The sequence below is a fragment of the Coregonus clupeaformis genome, chromosome 21, assembly GCF_020615455.1.
Source record: "Coregonus clupeaformis isolate EN_2021a chromosome 21, ASM2061545v1, whole genome shotgun sequence".
Taxonomy (NCBI): Eukaryota; Metazoa; Chordata; class Actinopteri; order Salmoniformes; family Salmonidae; genus Coregonus; species Coregonus clupeaformis.
Window position 1 is genome coordinate 42,020,108 of NC_059212.1, and position 18,464 is coordinate 42,038,571.

General features: G+C 43.7%; 1 protein-coding gene across 3 annotated transcripts in view; it reads right to left on the minus strand.

Moving 5' to 3' along the window:
• Positions 1-14,978, minus strand: part of LOC121535662 (protein SGT1 homolog) — a 35,715-nt gene extending 20,737 nt beyond the window's left edge. The window contains exons 1-10 of one of the 3 annotated variants that reach the window (XM_041842915.2): positions 14,787-14,978; positions 14,654-14,699; positions 13,935-14,025; positions 13,590-13,659; positions 6,841-6,911; positions 5,139-5,192; positions 3,963-3,991; positions 3,517-3,539; positions 3,104-3,200; positions 2,007-2,114 (exon numbers count right to left, since the gene is read on the minus strand). In XM_041842915.2, the coding sequence (XP_041698849.2) occupies positions 2,007-2,114; positions 3,104-3,200; positions 3,517-3,539; positions 3,963-3,991; positions 5,139-5,192; positions 6,841-6,911; positions 13,590-13,659; positions 13,935-14,025; positions 14,654-14,699; positions 14,787-14,800 (603 nt within the window). In that variant the 5' untranslated portion in view covers positions 14,801-14,978. Of the gene's footprint in view, positions 1-2,006; positions 2,115-3,103; positions 3,201-3,516; positions 3,540-3,962; positions 3,992-5,138; positions 5,193-6,840; positions 6,912-13,589; positions 13,660-13,934; positions 14,026-14,653; positions 14,703-14,786 lie in introns of all 3 variants that reach the window. The other 2 variants (XM_041842914.2, XM_041842912.2) reach the window with 2 other exon arrangements.
• Positions 14,979-18,464: the final 3,486 nt, after the last annotated feature.

Consider the following 18,464-nt stretch of genomic DNA (forward strand, 5'->3'; position numbering starts at 1 on the left):
GGAGAGATGCCTACACACTCACTAGTCTACACACTCACTAGTCTACACACTCACACAAATTAGTGTACACTAAGAAGTGTCGTTCCCACTCATTAATGTCCAACTTCAGAGCTTGTTAATCCTCACAGGGAAGCTCTCTCGTACAGTGGGGGAAAAAAGTATTTAGTCGGCCACCAATTGTGCAAGTTCTCCCACTTAAAAAGATGAGAGAGGCCTGTAATTTTCATTATAGGTACACGTCAACTATGACAGACAAAATGAGAGAAAAAAAATCCAGAAAATCACATTGTAGGATTTCTAATGAATTTATTTGCAAATTATGGTGGAAAATAAGTATTTGGTCAATAACAAAAGTTTCTCAATACTTTGTTATATACCCTTTGTTGGCAATGACACAGGTCAAACGTTTTCTGTAAGTCTTCACAAGGTTTTCACACACGGTTGCTGGTATTTTGGCCCATTCCTCCATGCAGATCTCCTCTAGAGCAATGATGTTTTGGGGCTGTCGCTGGGCAACACGGACTTTCAACTCCCTCCAAAGATTTTCTATGGGGTTGAGATCTGGAGACTGGCTAGGCCACTCCAGGACCTTGAAATGCTTCTTACGAAGCCACTCCTTCGTTGCCCGGGCGGTGTGTTTGGGATCATTGTCATGCTGAAAGACCCAGCCACGTTTCATCTTAAATGCCTTTGCTGATGGAAGGAGGTTTTCACTCAAAATCTCACTATACATGGCCTCATTCATTCTTTCCTTTACACGGATCAGTCGTCCTGGTCCCTTTGCAGAAAAACAGCCCCAAAGCATGATGTTTCCACCCCCATGCTTCACAGTAGGTATGGTGTTCTTTGGATGCAACTCAGCATTCTTTGTCCTCCAAACACGACGAGTTGAGTTTTTACCAAAAAGTTATATTTTGGTTTCATCTGACATTCTCCCAATCCTCTTCTGGATCATCCAAATGCACTCTAGCAAACTTCAGACGGGCCTGGACATGTACTGGCTTAAGCAGGGGGACACGTCTTGCACTGCAGGATTTGAGTCCCTGGCGGCGTAGTGTGTTACTGATGGTAGGCTTTGTTACTTTGGTCCCAGCTCTCTGCAGGTCATTCACTAGGTCCCCCCGTGTGGTTCTGGGATTTTTGCTCACCGTTCTTGTGATCATTTTGACCCCACGGGGTGAGATCTTGCGTGGAGCCCCAGATCGAGGGAGATTATCAGTGGTCTTGTATGTCTTCCATTTCCTAATAATTGCTCCCACAGTTCATTTCTTCAAACCAAGCTGCTGACCTATTGCAGATTCAGTCTTCCCAGCCTGGTGCAGGTCTAAAATTTTGTTTCTGGTGTCCTTTGACAGCCCTTTGGTCTTGGCCATAGTGGAGTTTGGAGTGTAACTGTTTGAGGTTGTGGACAGGTGTCTTTTATACTGATAACAAGTTCAAACAGGTGCCATTAATACAGGTAATGAGTGGAGGACAGAGGAGCCTCTTAAAGAAGAAGTTACAGGTCTGTGAGAGCCAGAAATCTTGCTTGTTTGTAGGTGACCAAATACTTATTATTAAGTCACATTGTAGGATTAAAAATCCTACAATGTGATTTTCTGGATTTTTTTTTTCTCAATTTGTCTGTCATAGTTGACGTGTACCTATGATGAAAATTACAGGCCTCTCATCTTTTTAAGTGGGAGAACTTGCACAATTGATGGCTGACTAAATACTTTTTCCCCCAACTGTATGTATGTGTGTGTTTTGACACAGTCAGGTCTGTATTAAAGAGGATTCTCCGTTCAACTAATGGTTAATTACCACATTCCAGTGTGGTTATTCTCTGGTAACCTGCTGTGTATTAAATCACGTCTCTATGGGCTCCTTATAAAGCCTTTCTGAGGGCTGCAATTTTACACACATTTTCACACTTCTTGAGGCAAATGGTAGCACAGTTCTGATAGGCTGAGTGGTTTGACGTGTGTGTGTGTTGTATATGTACAACTTGTGTGTGTGTGTGTTACCTTGGTGGAGAGGACCTTGAAGGTGCTGTGTTGGGGGACGATGGGATGCAGCAGGTTCATGTTCAAGCTGAAGTCCTCCCCCGAAGGAAGCTTCACCACAGCCGACAACTACAGAGACAAACACACACATTATAAACACACACATACACCACCTCCTCCTCTTTTTATAGAGGGGTGGGGATGGAAGACTGTTTCATCAAATTCACCCTGAGGGCTTTAGTGCTGGTCTGAAATCAGTTGGGCTTTTTTTCTTGGATTGGGGATTTAGACCTGGGGGTAAACTGTTCCTAGAGCTGAGTTTACAGGCACCCCTGAGGGCATAGCTGGGCCCAAAGGGAGTGAGTGATTGAGCGTGTGTGTGTGTATGTAAGAAGGCACATGTGCCCATAGCAGCACCCCTGCCAAACCCCCCTGGAGGAAAAGCCCCTAGCCATCTTATTACCCCTAATAACACCTCCCCTACTGTTCTCACAGCAACAGAAAGAGAAAGAGTGGGCTAGGGCAGAGAGAAAGGAGGGGTGCGAGATGTGGAATTGGAATCAGGCCCCTCCCTGTGTGTTTCAGAGGGAGCGCTGCTCTACTGTAGGGGGACTTCAGCGGAGACAACAACCCCCTATTTTTAGTGCTGTACCGCTGCGCGCGCATGTACACGTACAAACACACACACACACTCCCCTCCATCTTTCATTCCAGATCCAGAACATCCATTTTTCCTCATCTCCATCTCATTTAAACCCAAATCACACTGCAGTCATTAATTTACAGCACAGATCCAACACTATGCCCATACTTTGATTTGATTCCATGTTATCTACACCCCCGCCCCAAACAGAATCCTTTTAATGTCAATAAGATGAGAAATAAAGACATGTCGAGAGACAGCTTCCTCCGAGAGACAGCTTCCTCCTCAGCAACTATACTGGGCTGCTGATACTCTGGCAGCACTTCTGACAGTTTGGAACTGTACTTCTCTCTCCTCAAGAGCCCCTTACACTGACCTGTGTGTGTGTGTGTGTGTATATCTGACAGAAGTCTGTGTGTCTGTGTGTGCTCGCTTGCTTGTTTGTACGTGTGTGTGACTGTATGTATGTGTGTACCTGTCTGTTGTTAAAATTGACATTGACACCGTCCTTAGGAGCGTTTTTCACCATGATGGTGACGATGACCTGGGACTCTGTCTGGTACCAGTCGTGTCTGAGGACGTACACAGAAACTCAGTACAGGTTGCCCCTGAAGTGTAAGATCAAGTCATCTACCTGCCTGCACACATAAGATGAGTCCCAAATACCCCCTATTCCCTACGTAGCGCACTACTTTTGACCAGGGCTCATAGGACTCTGGCAAAAAAGTAGTGCACTATAGAGAATATGGTGACATTTGGAATGCAACATTTACATTTACGTCATTTAGCAGACGCTCTTATCCAGAGCGACTTACAGTTAGTGAGTGCATACATTTTTCATACTGGCCCCCTGTGGGAATCGAACCCACAACCATGAAGTGTACTTACTTGATGTGTGGTGTCAGTGTCTGCTGTGGCATCCAGTCACCCCAGGAAAAGAGCGAGAAAGTTTAAACAAACAAAAATAGGAGAGAAAGAGAGAGGGCTTACTGGCTGTGCTCGCTCTCTCGCTCTAGCAGTTAGAACAGAATAAGCAAGGTTTGGAATGCTGGGAGCAACATTGCCCCCATGAGGTGGAGAGTGGAACTGAATGCCAGAAAAACCTGTATACAGTCGTAAGGTTTGTGTTGTTGATTATATGTATTTTTCAAACTGTGAAATAAATCAAACACAGCATATACATTTTCTTTTTAACTTGACAGGGATAGCACAATAAAGTCAATTATTATTTTTTCCATTGTGGCCCCTTAAAAGTGCATGGCACAAGATATTTTTATACAGACATGGTACAGAGCATAGATAGAATAATGGTAGGAAGATCCGTTAGCACTCACATTGTTCTCATTTCCATTCTGATTCGCCGCTGCAAGGGACAGGAATCAGAATGTTACAGTCAAACAGTTCTTCATTACTCGTACATTAACAGGCCAGAGGAACACACAAACACACACAGGGACATGCCACACAGAGAGACACACCTCCCTGTGACATCTCAGAGGCAGTCTGTTTACCAGTCCATCCACATCTATTAAAACCCCACTGTATTTACCAGTTATGTCTGTTACATTATTCACTGCTTTCATTAGAGAGAGAGGGAGGGAGAAGGTGGCAGAGGGAGGCGAGGAAGAGCGGGAGAGGGAGAAGGAGGGAGAGAGGAGTTTAAAGGGGAAGGGGGCTGGGATGAGACGGAGCATAAATGTTATGAGGTTGCCTTTGAAAGGGGGGGGGGGGGCTGGGATGAGACGGAGCGTTAATGTTATGAGGTCACGTCTGAAAGGGGGGGGGGCTGGGATGAGACGGAGCGTTAATGTTATGAGGTCACGTTTGAAAGGGGGGGGGGCTGGGATGAGACGGAGCATTAATGTTATGAGGTCGCGTTTGTTATGAGGTCGCGTCGGGGGGGGGGTGTAACTGTGTGGATGTTTACTGGGGTTGATCCGAGGCACCCCTTGCTGTACATTATTAATGTGATCCAAACAGGTTCAGTTTAAACCCTATGAGACGACAACCACACACACAGACAAACACACAACTTCTCTGATGAAGAGTTCAGTTAGTACAGAGTTAGAATTCAGATAGAGGTTGGAGATGGGCCTGTGGCTAGGGTTTAGATGGTGGATAACATAGATGCCTCCCGAATGGCGCAGTGGTCTAAGGCACTGCATCGCAGTGCTAGCTGTGCCACTAGAGATCCTGGTTCGAATCCAGGCTCTGTCGTAGCCGGCCGCGACCGGGAGACCCATGGGGCGGCGCACAATTGGCCCAGCGTCGTCCAGGGTAGGGGAGGGAATGGCCGGCAGGGGATGTTGGTAGAGCATGGCGTTTGCAACGCCAGGGTTGTGGGTTCGATTCCCACGGGGGGGGGGGCCAGTATGAAAAAAAAATATATATATATATATATATATATATATATATAAATAATGTACTCCCTCACTAACTGTAAGTCGCTCTGGATAAGAGCGTCTGCTAAATGACGTAAATGTAAATGTAAGAAAACAGATCCTACTTACTCCCCATCATCTCCTCACAGCGTTTGAGCCACGTTTGGAAAGTGTCATCTGAACCTGTGGAGCCGAGGGAGAACACACTGTTCAGACATAATCTCACCCAGTTGGAACACAACTACTGCAGAATCTACACACAGCCATGTACACTTCTGTACATTTGACCAGATTGGAAGGCATATCCGATATGGTTAATATTCCACCTAACCTATCAGAGGCCAAGAGCTGTTACTATTAGGGATGTGCATCTCTCCTTTCATGAACGATTCAATTTGCATCTACATGCATGAGCTACAATACAGGAACAACACCTTTTAGTTTGAAACGAGTTGGTGCGATTCGGTTTGATTAGGGGAACGAATTGATGCCATTCAGTTCGATTCACTAACATTTTTTGCATGCGTTAATTTTTTATTTTAAAATTAATATCTGCTGCTGATGGGAGGTCAGGAGCTGGGCCTCTCTGAGCTGAATCTGTCTGAGATGACTTCTCTAAACTGAGTGGCCATCTGTTAGTGTGTGTGTGTGTGTGTGTGTGTGTGTGTGTGTCAATGTGGTGTGTAGACACCTGAGCTGAGCCATTGGGCAGACTGAGCATCTACCACCACACTATCAGATTAGGGATGGAGAAATGTATGCTTTTTATCTCCCAACTTTAAAAATCTGAAATCACCCACTGATTAAATTGTTGTTTTTACAGATTGAAAATGTTTTGAGCTAGTACTATGTCAATAGCATGGCATTTAGCCAATTAACATAATGCAGCTATGGATTTTACCTGTTTTGAAAGCGAATGGTTTAGACCGTTTGGAATTTTACTGGAGCTCTCCCGCTCCAAACAATGAACGAGAGATTATAGCTGTCCTTTATAAAATTACCCTGTTCATGTACAAATGACCAAATACACTGACCGTTTAAAGCAAAACTACCAAAACTATTTCTTATGGTGAATCTAAATCTAAATACAATCTGAATGATTGAAAACACCAATCAGCAGTTGGATGTGAGTTGCGTCCACTCCGGTAGGCTACACAACTCCAGTAAAACACAATTTTCTACAGCGCATTTGTTAACAATGACCCAGCAAATTACATAGGCTTTATTAGTTGAGTGACAACCTATGATTTGACATTGTCGAAAGCCATTTCACAAGCATCTGAATGCTGAAGGTGCCAGATGTACGAATAGCCTATTAGTACAGGTATAGGCCTACCTCCCGTTGGCGCAAGCATCTGTGTCTCCCGCACTTTGCACACAGTTGTTATCTGACAGCCATAAGCAGTTACATGCATAAAAGTTGGAAAGGCTACTGAACTGAAGGAGAGGACGTATCAATTCAGTCACAACAGTTAAGAGGTATCTCAGAATAAAACAATGAGTAAAACACAGTGAACCGGAAATGTGTAATGTTTGAATTGGTTTTCTGACCGATGCATGCTTAATTTGGATCGGCTCAAACCGATGCACTCATATCTTAAACATTAGAACAGGGGACCGATGTGTATCAGTGAATCGTTACATCCCTAGTTACTATATTTCTAATACCAATAATATCATACAGTTTTAGATCTACATGACGTGTCTAAGGATAGGGGTAAAGTGTCGTTTTTAGATTGAGGGATTAGGGGAAGGTGTTAGTGGAAGTGTGTAGGTGCTGAAAAGGAACCAGGCCCCTATGTCCTCCACATGTCCCCTCAGCAGGCCTCACCATCCAGGCTGTGTCCCTTAGTGAAGGCAGCATGTGATGACTCAAAGTGGTTCAGGTGGTACTCTGCCATTCTGCAGGGAGGTAGACAGGAGCAGGCTTGTTATCAGTAGCAGAAAGAAACTCAGGGAAAACAGACACCAATTTAAGTTTGACATATACACTGCTCAAAAAAATAAAGGGAACACTAAAATAACACATCCTAGATCTGAATGAATGAAACAATCTTATTAAATACTTTTGTCTTTAGATAGTTGAATGTGCTGACAACAAAATCACACAAAAATGATCAATGGAAATCAAATTTATCAACCCATGGAGGTCTGGATTTGGAGTCACCCTCAAAATTAAAGTGGAAAACCACACTACAGGCTGATCCAACTTTGATGTAATGTCCTTAAAACAAGTCAAAATGAGGCTCAGTAGTGTGTGTGGCCTCCACGTGCCTGTATGACCTCCCTACAACGCCTGGGCATGCTCCTGATGAGGTGGTGGATGGTCTCCTGAGGGATCTCCTCCCAGACCTGGACTAAAGCTTCCGCCAACTCCTGGACAGTCTGTGGTGCAACGTGGCGTTGGTGGATGGAGCGAGACATGATGTCCCAGATGTGCTCAAATGGATTCAGGTCTGGGGAACGGGCGGGCCAGTCCATAGCATCAATGCCTTCCTCTTGCAGGAACTGCTGACACTCTCCAGCCACATGAGGTCTAGCATTGTCTTGCATTAGCAGGAACCCAGGGCCAACCGCACCAGCATATGGTCTCACAAGGGGTCTGAGGATCTCATCTCGGTACCTAATGGCAGTCAGGCTACCTTTGGCGAGCACATGGAGGGCTGTGCAGCCCCCCAAAGAAATGCCACCCCACACCATGACTGACCCACCGCCAAACCGGTCATGCTGGAGGATGTTGCAGGCAGCAGAACGTTCTCCACGGAGTCTCCAGACTCTGTCACGTCTGTCACATGTGCTCAGTGTGAACCTGCTTTCATCTGTGAAGAGCACAGGGCGCCAGTGGCGAATTTGCCAATCTTGGTGTTCTCTGGCAAATGCCAAACGTCCTGCACGGTGTTGGGCTGTAAGCACAACCCCCACCTGTGGACGTCGGGCCCTCATACCACCCTCATGGAGTCTGTTTCTGACCGTTTGAGCAGACACATGCACATTTGTGGCCTGCTGGAGGTCATTTTGCAGGGCTCTGGCAGTGCTCCTCCTGCTCCTCCTTGCACAAAGGCGGAGGTAGCAGTCCTGCTGCTGGGTTGTTGCCTTCCCTACGGCCTCCTCCACGTCTCCTGATGTACTGGCCTGTCTCCTGGTAGCGCCTCCATGCTCTGGACACTACGCTGACAGACACAGCAAACCTTCTTGCCACAGCTCGCATTGATGTGCCATCCTGGATGAGCTGCACTACTGAGCCGCTTGTGTGGGTTGTAGACTCCGTCTCATGCTACCACTAGAGTGAAAGCACCGCCAGCATTCAAAAGTGACCAAAACATCAGCCAGGAAGCATAGGAACTGAGAAGTGGTCTGTGGTCACCACCTGCAAAACCAGTCCTTTATTGGGGGTGTCTTGCTAATTGCCTATAATTTCCACCTGTTGTCTATTCCATTTGCACAACAGCATGTGAAATTGATTGTCAATCAGTGTTGCTTCCTAAGTGGAAAGTTTGATTTCACAGAAGTGTGATTGACTTGGAGTTACATTGTGTTTTTTTAAATGTTCCCTTTATTTTTTTGAGCAGTGTATAATGATTTAAGGGAGATGTGGAGTGGCAGGGTTCATACACATTTTGACAGATGGAATATCATGACTTCTCCATGACTTAACCAATTTCCATTACCAACAATTGGTGGTGTCTCTATGTACGTATAAAAAAGTAAGCGGAACGTGGTATTGACACTGGAAGGTTACTCTGATCCCATTAACCATCTCCTGTCGTTGTGCAAGGCACTTACCCCCCCAAAGTAGAATACCTGTTAGGAAACTATATAAAACACATGTAGTCAACCCTCAGTCTGGAGAGCAACTGGGTGTGCAGGCTTTTGATCAAGCCCTGCTCAAGAACAGAGCCAGATTATCAAGGTCTGGTTGACCAGCTAATTTCTAAAATGTGGTTTGTTAAAGTGGGCGGTGGTACAAAAGCCTGCACCCATTAGCTCTCCTGGAGGATGGTTGACCACCCATGAAGAAAACATTTTCAACATTACAACCAAATACCTTTTATGCCTTCTGAAATGATTTGCTCTTTTAATATATCAAAGATCAAGTGGCTATGGTAGGCTACAAATCTTTTTATACCATGGCATTGCTGAATACTCATTTCTGATTGGCATTCTAGAGCATGCATTATTTCCCTATAATGTACGCTATACTTGCAAGGTAGAATTCAATGGCTAAGGTCAATTTAGAGAATTTGGCAGTACGTCCAACCGGCCTCACAACCGCAGACTATGTGTATGGCGTTGTGTGGGTGAGCGGTTTGCTAATGTCAATGTTGTGAACAGAGTGCCCCATGGTGGCGGTGGGGTTATGATATTGGCAGGCATAAGCTACGGACAACGAACACACTTGCATTTTATCGATGGCAATTTGAATGCACAGAGATACCGTGACGAGATCCTGAGGCCCATTGTCGTGTCATTCATCAACCGCCACCACCTCATGTTTCAGCATGATAATGCATGTCGCAAGGATCTGTACACAATTCCTGGAAGCTGAAAATGTCCCAGTTCTTCCACGGCCTGCATACTCACCAGACATGTCACCCATTGAGCCTGCTTGGGATGCTCTGGATCGACGTGTACGACAGCGTGTTCTAGTTCCCACCAATATCCAGCAACTTCGCACAGCCATTGAAGAGGAGTGGGACAACATTTCACAGGCCACAATCAACAGCCTGATCAACTCTATGCGAAGGAGATGAAGCAAATGGTGGTCACACCAGATACTCTGGTTTTCTGATCCATGCCAATACCTTTTTTTTAAGGTATCTGTGACCAACAGATGAATATCTGTATTCCCAGTCATGTGAAATCAACAGATTTGGGCCTAATGTATTTATTTCAATTGACTGATTTCCTTATATGAACTATAACTCAGTAAAATCTTTGAAATTGTTGCATGTTGCGTTATATTTTTGTTCAGTATAGTATACTTTCTAGTGGCAAATGAACACATTTCTAGTGACAATGTGTTAAATTACAGCCATGGTATAAAAGGGATAATGAACTCGAGGCTCTATGTGTTCTCTGGAAAATAATGCAACTCCGTGGAATGTTAGTTCCACTCCGTAATCATAATCCAAAACAAAGCCTACATCAAAATATTTTTTCCTAAAATTACTGTTCGCGATTCACAAATTATTATTTTGATTCACATGATTCAATTCACTACAATGTGGAAGTGAATCGTTCATTTCTTGAAAATAATTGTTTAAATGAATCATATGAATCGTTCAAAAAAGTAAATCACCTTTGTATGGGCTCATTCGCGAGTGTCGGTGGAACGTTTTTTGGTACATGACGAAAACATTCATACATGCTAATAATAGCTCAACAGTTAACTAGAGCAGTGGTTCCCAACCTGGGGTCAGCGCGGCGCCAGAGTTTACAGGGGGGGCGCGTGATCTCATTTGCTTTGAGGTCAAACATGCATAAAATGTTTAACTATAATTTAATTGTACAATTAATACATTTAACAATGTGTATTAAAAATCATATGCTTGCAATGCCAAGGCCAATCTAAATAATAATAATAATGGCAGAGAAACGTAAAAGCGGTAACTCCCCGAAAAATTTTTTGCACGTCAATGACCAGCGCTCAATCAGTTTCAGCTAGCAGCTCGTTGTTCCTGCAGTCAGAGCATCACTATTTTATGAATAAAACAACATGTCTAAGAAACGTAAAAGTGCTGATGACTCATCATCAAAAAAGAAAGTAAGGCTATATCTCGAGAGTTATCTTAACTTCGGTTTTATTGAGGGACAGGATAGGACTCGGCCAGAATGTGTCATTTGTGGCGAGAAACTAGCTAATGACAGCATGAAGCCAAGCAAAATGCGACGACACCAGGAAACAAAACCCCAGGAGACTGTTGGTGAAGGTCAGGATTTTTTTGAGGGGAAGAAGCAGTTGGCACTATCAAAAAGATCCACACACATCAGAAAAGTATTTGAAAGAGCAGGCAGTGATTTACACAGAGCCACGGAGGCGTCATGTGAGTGTTCGCTATTAATTGCCAAGTCTAAAAAGCCGCACAATATCGGAGAGCAGCGAATCAAACCCGCCTGCCTGAAAATTGTAGAGAGGCTGTGTGGCCCACAGGTGGCGGATAACGTGAAAACCGTCCCACTCTCTGACAACACTGTCAAAGACAGAATTGATAAAATGGCTGGAGATTGTCAAAACCAGCTGCACGAGAAGCTTAGGAATGTTCCCTTTGCCATTCAGTTGGATGAAACAATAACAGTGTCAGACGAATCCGTGCTCATCGTTTATGTGCAATATATTGACGGTGATGACTTGAAACAAGACATTCTTATGTCTACCAATCTAGCCACAAAAACAACAGGCCAATATATTTTTATAGCTATGGACTCACATCTCTCGTCCAACAATCTGCCCTACGAGAATATTGTTGGATGCTGCACTGATGGGGCTGCAGCGTTGATGGGCAAAAACAAGGGATTTAACAGCCGATTGAAGGAAAAAGCCCCGGGGTGCGCAATTTTCCACTGCGTGCTACATCGCCAAGCATTGGCCAATAAAAAAAAACTTTCGGAAGACCTCAGTAACACCCTGGCAACTGTTGTTAAAGTTGTAAACTTCATTAAGGCTCGCCCTACTAACAAGAGACTGTTTGCCTAGCTGTGTGAGGATGAAGCGCATCAAACACTGCTGTTACACACAGAGGTATGCTGGTTGTCACGTGGACAAGTGCTTGTGCGTTTTATGGAACTGCAGGGAAAAATAAAGGAATTCTTGCAAGATCACAATCGACCACGGTGCGAACAGCTGACTGATGCGTTTTGGATCAAAACGGCATACCTAGCGGATACGTTCACTCTCTACAATGAGACAAACAAGCGGATGCAGGATCCTGAATCAAACGTAATGCAGTGCAAAGACGCTCTTGTGCGGAAACTGGAGTAGAGTTGGAAAAATGTGTAAATGGGAGCTACAACAATTTCCACTGCTGATGAAACAGTCTGGTGGCACTGTGCCTGCGTCTTTGCGCACTGAGTTTACCCGCCACATGAACATGCTTCGGGAGGAAATTAAATCCCGTTTTGCCGATGTTGACGAATACTTATCAAAGAAATCGTGAGTGATTTCACCCTTACATTTGCAGTCTCGAGGACGTGGAATACCTCGGCTGTGAAGATGAGCTTGGTGACCTTCAAGCCGATTGTGTCAAATATTTCCAAGAGAACGGATACAAAAAGTTTTGGATTGTCAAAGGACACGTTGTTGCACCCAGACTGGCCAAACACGGAGCTACAAGGGTTATTCTACCATTCAGCACTATGTACCTGTCTGAGACAGCCTTCAGCGCGCTTGTAACAATAAAAATAAAAGCCCATAACAGGCTCGATGTCCACCAGGACTTTAGGCTGGCTGTCACTAGCATCACACCTGACATCCTATCCCTGGTCAGATGTATGCAGGCCCAAGGTGGCCATTAGTTTATTAAGGAAGGGAAAAGTTATTGATTGTAACTTACTGTTTGTTATTCTTACTTATTGTTATTTTTATAACACATACATTATAGCTGTGTCAAAACCAGTGTTCACATGACTTGCATGTGTGTATGCAACAAACTGCCCCCTTTCAGTTAATTGGTCTGAGGGAGATCTAGGACAGATATAGGTGCTGTTAATCACCTATTACGCTGATAATGAATAATTATTATTATTTTGGTAAGAATGTGTGTGTATAGGCCTACAGTTAATTATACACAAAGATAACCAGGGCAAACCAAAGGGAAAAGGAAAGAAAAACTATAATTGATGTAGATTTTTGCCAATAAAGATTTGGAATTAATAACTTTATTATTTTGGTGGTGGTGGTGGAACTCAGCTTTTCTTAGATACAAGTAGGGGGGCTCCAAGGTAAAAAAGGTTGGGAACCGACGGAAAATTGAATTGGCTACCTAGTTAGTCTTCTCTATCCTATTATAGGCATACCTGCTGCTGCAATGTCCGACTCTCTCCATCTGTCTAACCCCATCAGAACGCAAAATATAAGCTTGTTTTTCTCCATTGTCTGACACAATGCAATTGTAAACAAACACTGTATAGCTTCAAAACATGAAGTTATAGTTTAAACTATCATTTTTATCTCATGGATGGTCAGCCGTTGCATAAATAGAACCGTCTATGCATTTGAGAGTGGCTACATTTCTCCAGCCTCATCCCTATGCTGTGTACCCAAAAAGGTGACAGAGTAGCCCCTTTGTTATTGTTTGAATTGCAGATTGACACTTTTATTAGGAAAAACACATCTCTGGAAAATGGTTCAACAACAGTGCTTTGTGTTCTGATAACATCTTTAAGCAGTCATAGCTATAAAGTCAGACAGACATTCCTCCCAGAAAATAAGCAAGCTGCAAAAATAAATGCATGTAAATTCAGATCAATTTATTTTGACTGACAGCTGTTATGGGTTACGGCCAAACTGCACACATACCCTGTTCTCACGAAGGCAATGGAATGGCTTCATGGCCACACATACACAGAGCAGTTAAGTCTTACCCCATTCTCATGAAGGAAAGAAGAAGGCTGGGGTTGAGATGCTGGGCTTTCTTGGCATCGTTGACAGCACCTGTAGAGAGACACACACACACACACAGATGAGAAACATAGCTCAAGTTTCTGTAGCAAAGACAAAAATATAGAACTAACATTAGACAATCCTTTGAATTAAAATAATTATTCAAATCACTAATTTCAGAAAATCAGTAAAGCAAGGTTGGAGGTTATCAAAAGTTAGAGCAGTAGTTTGTCAATGCAAGAAGGATTGGGGTTAGGTTCTGACTGATAGCAGTACTTTCGGGTTAAGTTTGGGTAAGATCTTAGGCGTTAGGATAAGAGCCTTACAGCTGTAGTTTTTCAGTTGGAGGTGGGCGTAGGCTCGTTGGCAGAACCATTCTGCATTGTCAGAGTGTCCTTCCAAGGCTTCATTCAGTTCCTGAAGGAAAATGTCAGTGTCATCAAATAGGCATGTTTGGGGTCAATTGAATTGAATTCCCAAGATACATTTTTTATGAGCACTAGTTAAGGTTGACAGTTGTTTAAATACATTTTCATGTTCCCAACAATTTAACCTGTCTTTCTGCACGAAATCTTCACTTACATTAGTTAGCTAGCTAGGTGGTTAACAAGTTAGCTAGAATAAAGTGTGATGTATGGCAGGTGGCTAGCCAGTTAGTTAGCTATGCTAGTTAGATAGCTAACTTCTTGGGTTTATCTTGTCTAAGCTAAATGCTGTAAAGTTACATATCACTACTGGAATTGAGCAACAACTAGTTTCAGACCAAAATAATTTGGTAATGTGGCTAGCTAGTTAACTTCGTTTCTAAATGTAGCACAACATTAGCTAGAGTCAGTTAGCTATAAACTTTTCGGAGATGGTTAACGGTAACGTTAGCTAGCTAGCGTTATTGAAAACATTTAAAATCCCCTGACTAGTTAGCTAGCAAGAATAATGCATTTGACTTTCAGTAAAACTAGTTCATATTTTCATTTTAGTTTGACAGATAGTTAGCTAGAAAGTTAGACAGCTAATAACATTGGCTATCCAGCTAGCCGTTGTTTACCTCAAGAGCTTTCTGAGGGTCCTCGTCTATGAAGCTATCAGAGAAACTGCTAAAACGAGAAAACAGAGCTGACGTTAGCCTCTTAAACAAGGACACATTTACAATAAAATACTCGAAAATGTAATATACTTGCCGTTCGGTTGCCATGAGGGTAGAAGTGTTGTCAGAGGGAGAGAGCAGTGGCTAGCTAGCTGGAAAGTTCTAGATAGGGGAAGCGAAATAATGCTGGAGTGGAACACAGTGGAGGCGTGTGTACAGTGCGGGCCCTGTCAAACGTCAGCTGAGTAGGAGAGGCACGTCTCACTACTGAGCCCTAACGGTATGGAGGGGTAGGTGCGGGCGAAAAAACATTTTCACACGGTTTGTCAAAAGACGGTCTTCTTCTTCTTCAGTGGGGTTTATCGGCGGTTGGCATCCAACGTTATGGTGCATTACCGCCACCTACCGTACTGGAGTGTGGGCCAGAGACCGGGATAAACTAAATCCTACCTGCCAACCCCGTTTCTCTTAAAAAAGATAACAAAATATACTCTTTAAACTAATTTCCTGTATCCCCTTCTACCTCATACTAAATCTCATCCTCTATCTTTCCCTCTAATACTGCCCACACTGTAGCAATACATGCTCCACAGTCTCTATTTCCTGACAATAATCACACTTTTCTGATGGATGCTTTTCTTATTCAACTGGCTGCGTCCCACCCTTAATCTTGTAAAAATAGCCTCCTCTCTTCTGTCCCTTCCTGTCGTCCTCCCCTCCCCGACTTTCCTCTGTACTTGAAATAAATGCCTTCCCTTATTATCTCTATTCCACTGCTCCTGCCATCTCTTCACATCACTGTATATATCAGTCTTTTTGCCTCTGCCTTGCTCATTGAAACTTCAACATCAACATCCCCACTACTAAGTGCTTGTTTAGCCTGTTCATCTACCGCCTCGTTCCCCTCCACCCCCACATGGGCTGGAACCCTAGTAAATCTTATCTGAATACCCATCTGTTTAATCCTGCCATGGGTTTGTAGCACCTCATAAAGCAGGTCTTGTCTGCTACGTGAGCTAAAGGACTGGATACGCATTAACACTGCACATGAATGAGAGCAAATAACTACTCTGTCTGGCTTAACTTCCTTCACCCACTGCAAGGCCAACAGTATGGCCATCAGCTCCGCCATATATACAGCCAGATGATCTGTTTCCTAACTTCCACCCCACATTCCTGCACTACAAATGCTGACCCAGTACGCCCTGTCCTTGGATCTTTTGAACCATCTGTGTAAATGGCCACAAAATCCTGATATACAGTTTCCAGACGTCTCTTAATGAAATCAGCTGGATCAACACCCTCTCTATCTTTCTGTAGTCTCTCCAACACTTCTAGATCAACTACTGGAGACGGGAGTATCCATGGTGGATTTACAGGAATAACTACCGTTGGACTAAACTCCCTTCCATACAGTCCCATCTCCTTCGCCTGGGTATTACCCACCCACCCACCCACCCACCCAAAGCTCGTGTTCGGTCTTCGCTCATGTTCCCAGTATGCCTGTAAAATCGCTTTCGCAGTATGAGACACCCCATGTCCTTGTAGGTTGACCCAGTAATTCATTGCCAGCTGCTGTCTCCTAATCTGCAACGGCATATCCCCCATCTCCACCTGTAATGCAGCCACTGGGGACGTCCGAAACGCCCCACTACATATTCTGAGTCCTTGCACCTGTATGACATCTAGATTTTCCAGTGAGGTCCGGGCTGCTGAACCATATGCTATACTTCCATAGTCTATTACAGATCGGATCAATGCAACATACATGGTCTTCAATGAGGAACGCCCAGCCCCCCACTCCTTCCCCGTCAGACAGTGCATCACATTTAGCACCTTCTTACACTTTACCACCACTCTCTCAATGTGTTCTGCCCAGGTCTGTCTAGTATCAAAGTATACCCCAAGGAACCTGAAGGCCCCCACCCTCTCCAAGTTTCTCCCATATAACCTCAAGCATACCTCATCTCCCACCTTCCTCCTGGTAAAGAACACTGTTTGAGTTCTCTACAGAGAACCTGAATCCCCACATTAATGCCCACCACTCTACCTCATCAATTGCTTCCTGACTATGTATGGCACATTTCTTCCCCTCTTCCATAAGGCACCATCATCTGCAAATAACGACCTCCCTATATCTGCAGTCAGGATTAATTCAAAATGAAAACGTTTATTTCACGAAAACAAGTTTAATAATTCCTCTTTTATCAACTCCTTCTGTATAAATTGCATGAAAACATCTGCATGAACATCAATACATTGCATATAGTATAAAAGCCTGGTACAGTGTTTCCACAATTACAGTTCCTCACACAATAACAATAACAAATATATCAGAGACTTCCAGCAAAAGCAAAGAAGCATAAGGCAATATTATCAAAGGAAAAGATTGCATGGGAAAATGTGCTTTTTATTAGGATATATATAAGCCAAGGTCATCATTATGGCTTTGCAAGGAATTAGGTAGAAGATCCTTGTAGGATCAGCAAAACTAACCATAGATCAGAGTCTAGGCCTGAGGAGCAAAATCATCATACTTTTTTTGCATAGAGGAGTGAGTACATTTGGGAATTGGGATGTATATACTGTGTGTGTGCAGCTAATAAAGACAGATATTATGCACCTGAGAGACAACTGTCAGAAAAAGTGTTCACAAACATATACACTACCGGTCAAAAGTTTTAGAACACCTATTAATTCAAGGGTTTCTTTATTTTTACTATTTTCGACATTGTAGAATAATAGTGAAGACATCAAAACTATGAAATAACACATATGGAATCATGTAGTAACCAAAAAAGTGTTAAACAAATCAAATTATATGTTATTTTTGAGATTTTTCAAATAGCCACCCTTTGCCTTGATGACAGCTTTGCACACTCTTGGCATTCTCTCAACCAGCGTCACCTGGAATGCTTTTCCAACATTCTTGAAGGAGTTCCCACATATGCTGAGCACTTGTTGGCTGCTTTTCCTTCACTCTGCCGTCCGACTCATCCCAAACCATCTCAATTTGGTTGAGGTCGGGGGATTGTGGAGGCCAGGTCATCTGATGCAGCACTCCATCACTCTCCTTCTTGGTAAAATAGCCTTACACAGCCTGGAGGTGTGTTGGGTCATTGTCCTGTTGAAAAACAAATGATAGTCCCACTAAGCCCAAACCAGATGGGATGGTGTATGGCTGTAGAATGCTGTGGTAGCCATGCTGGTTAAGTGTGCCTTGAAATCTAAATAAATCACAGACAGTGTCACCAAAAGCACCCCCACACCATAACACCTCCTCCTCCATGCTTTACGGTGGGAAATACACATGTGGAGATCATCCGTTCACCTACACCGCATCTCACAAAGACACGGTGGTTGGAACCAAAAATCTCAAATTTGGACTCCAGACCAAAGGACACATTTCCACTGGTCTAATGTCCATTGCTCGTGTTTCTTGGCCCAAGCAAGTCTCTTCTTATTATTGGTGTCCTTTAGTAGTGGTTTCTTTGCAGAAATTCAACCATGAAGGCCTGATTCACAGTCTCCTCTAAACAGTTGATGTCGAGATGTGTCTGATACTTGAACTCTGTGAAGCATTTATTTGGGCTGCAATTTCTGAGGCTGGTAACTCTAATGAACTTATCCTCTGCAGCAGAGGTAACTCTGGGTCTTCCATTCCTGTGGCGGTCCTCATGAGAGACAGTTTCATCATAGCGCTTGATGGTTTTTGCGACTGCACTTGAAGAAACTTTAAAGGTTCTTGAAATGTTCTGTATTGACTGACCTT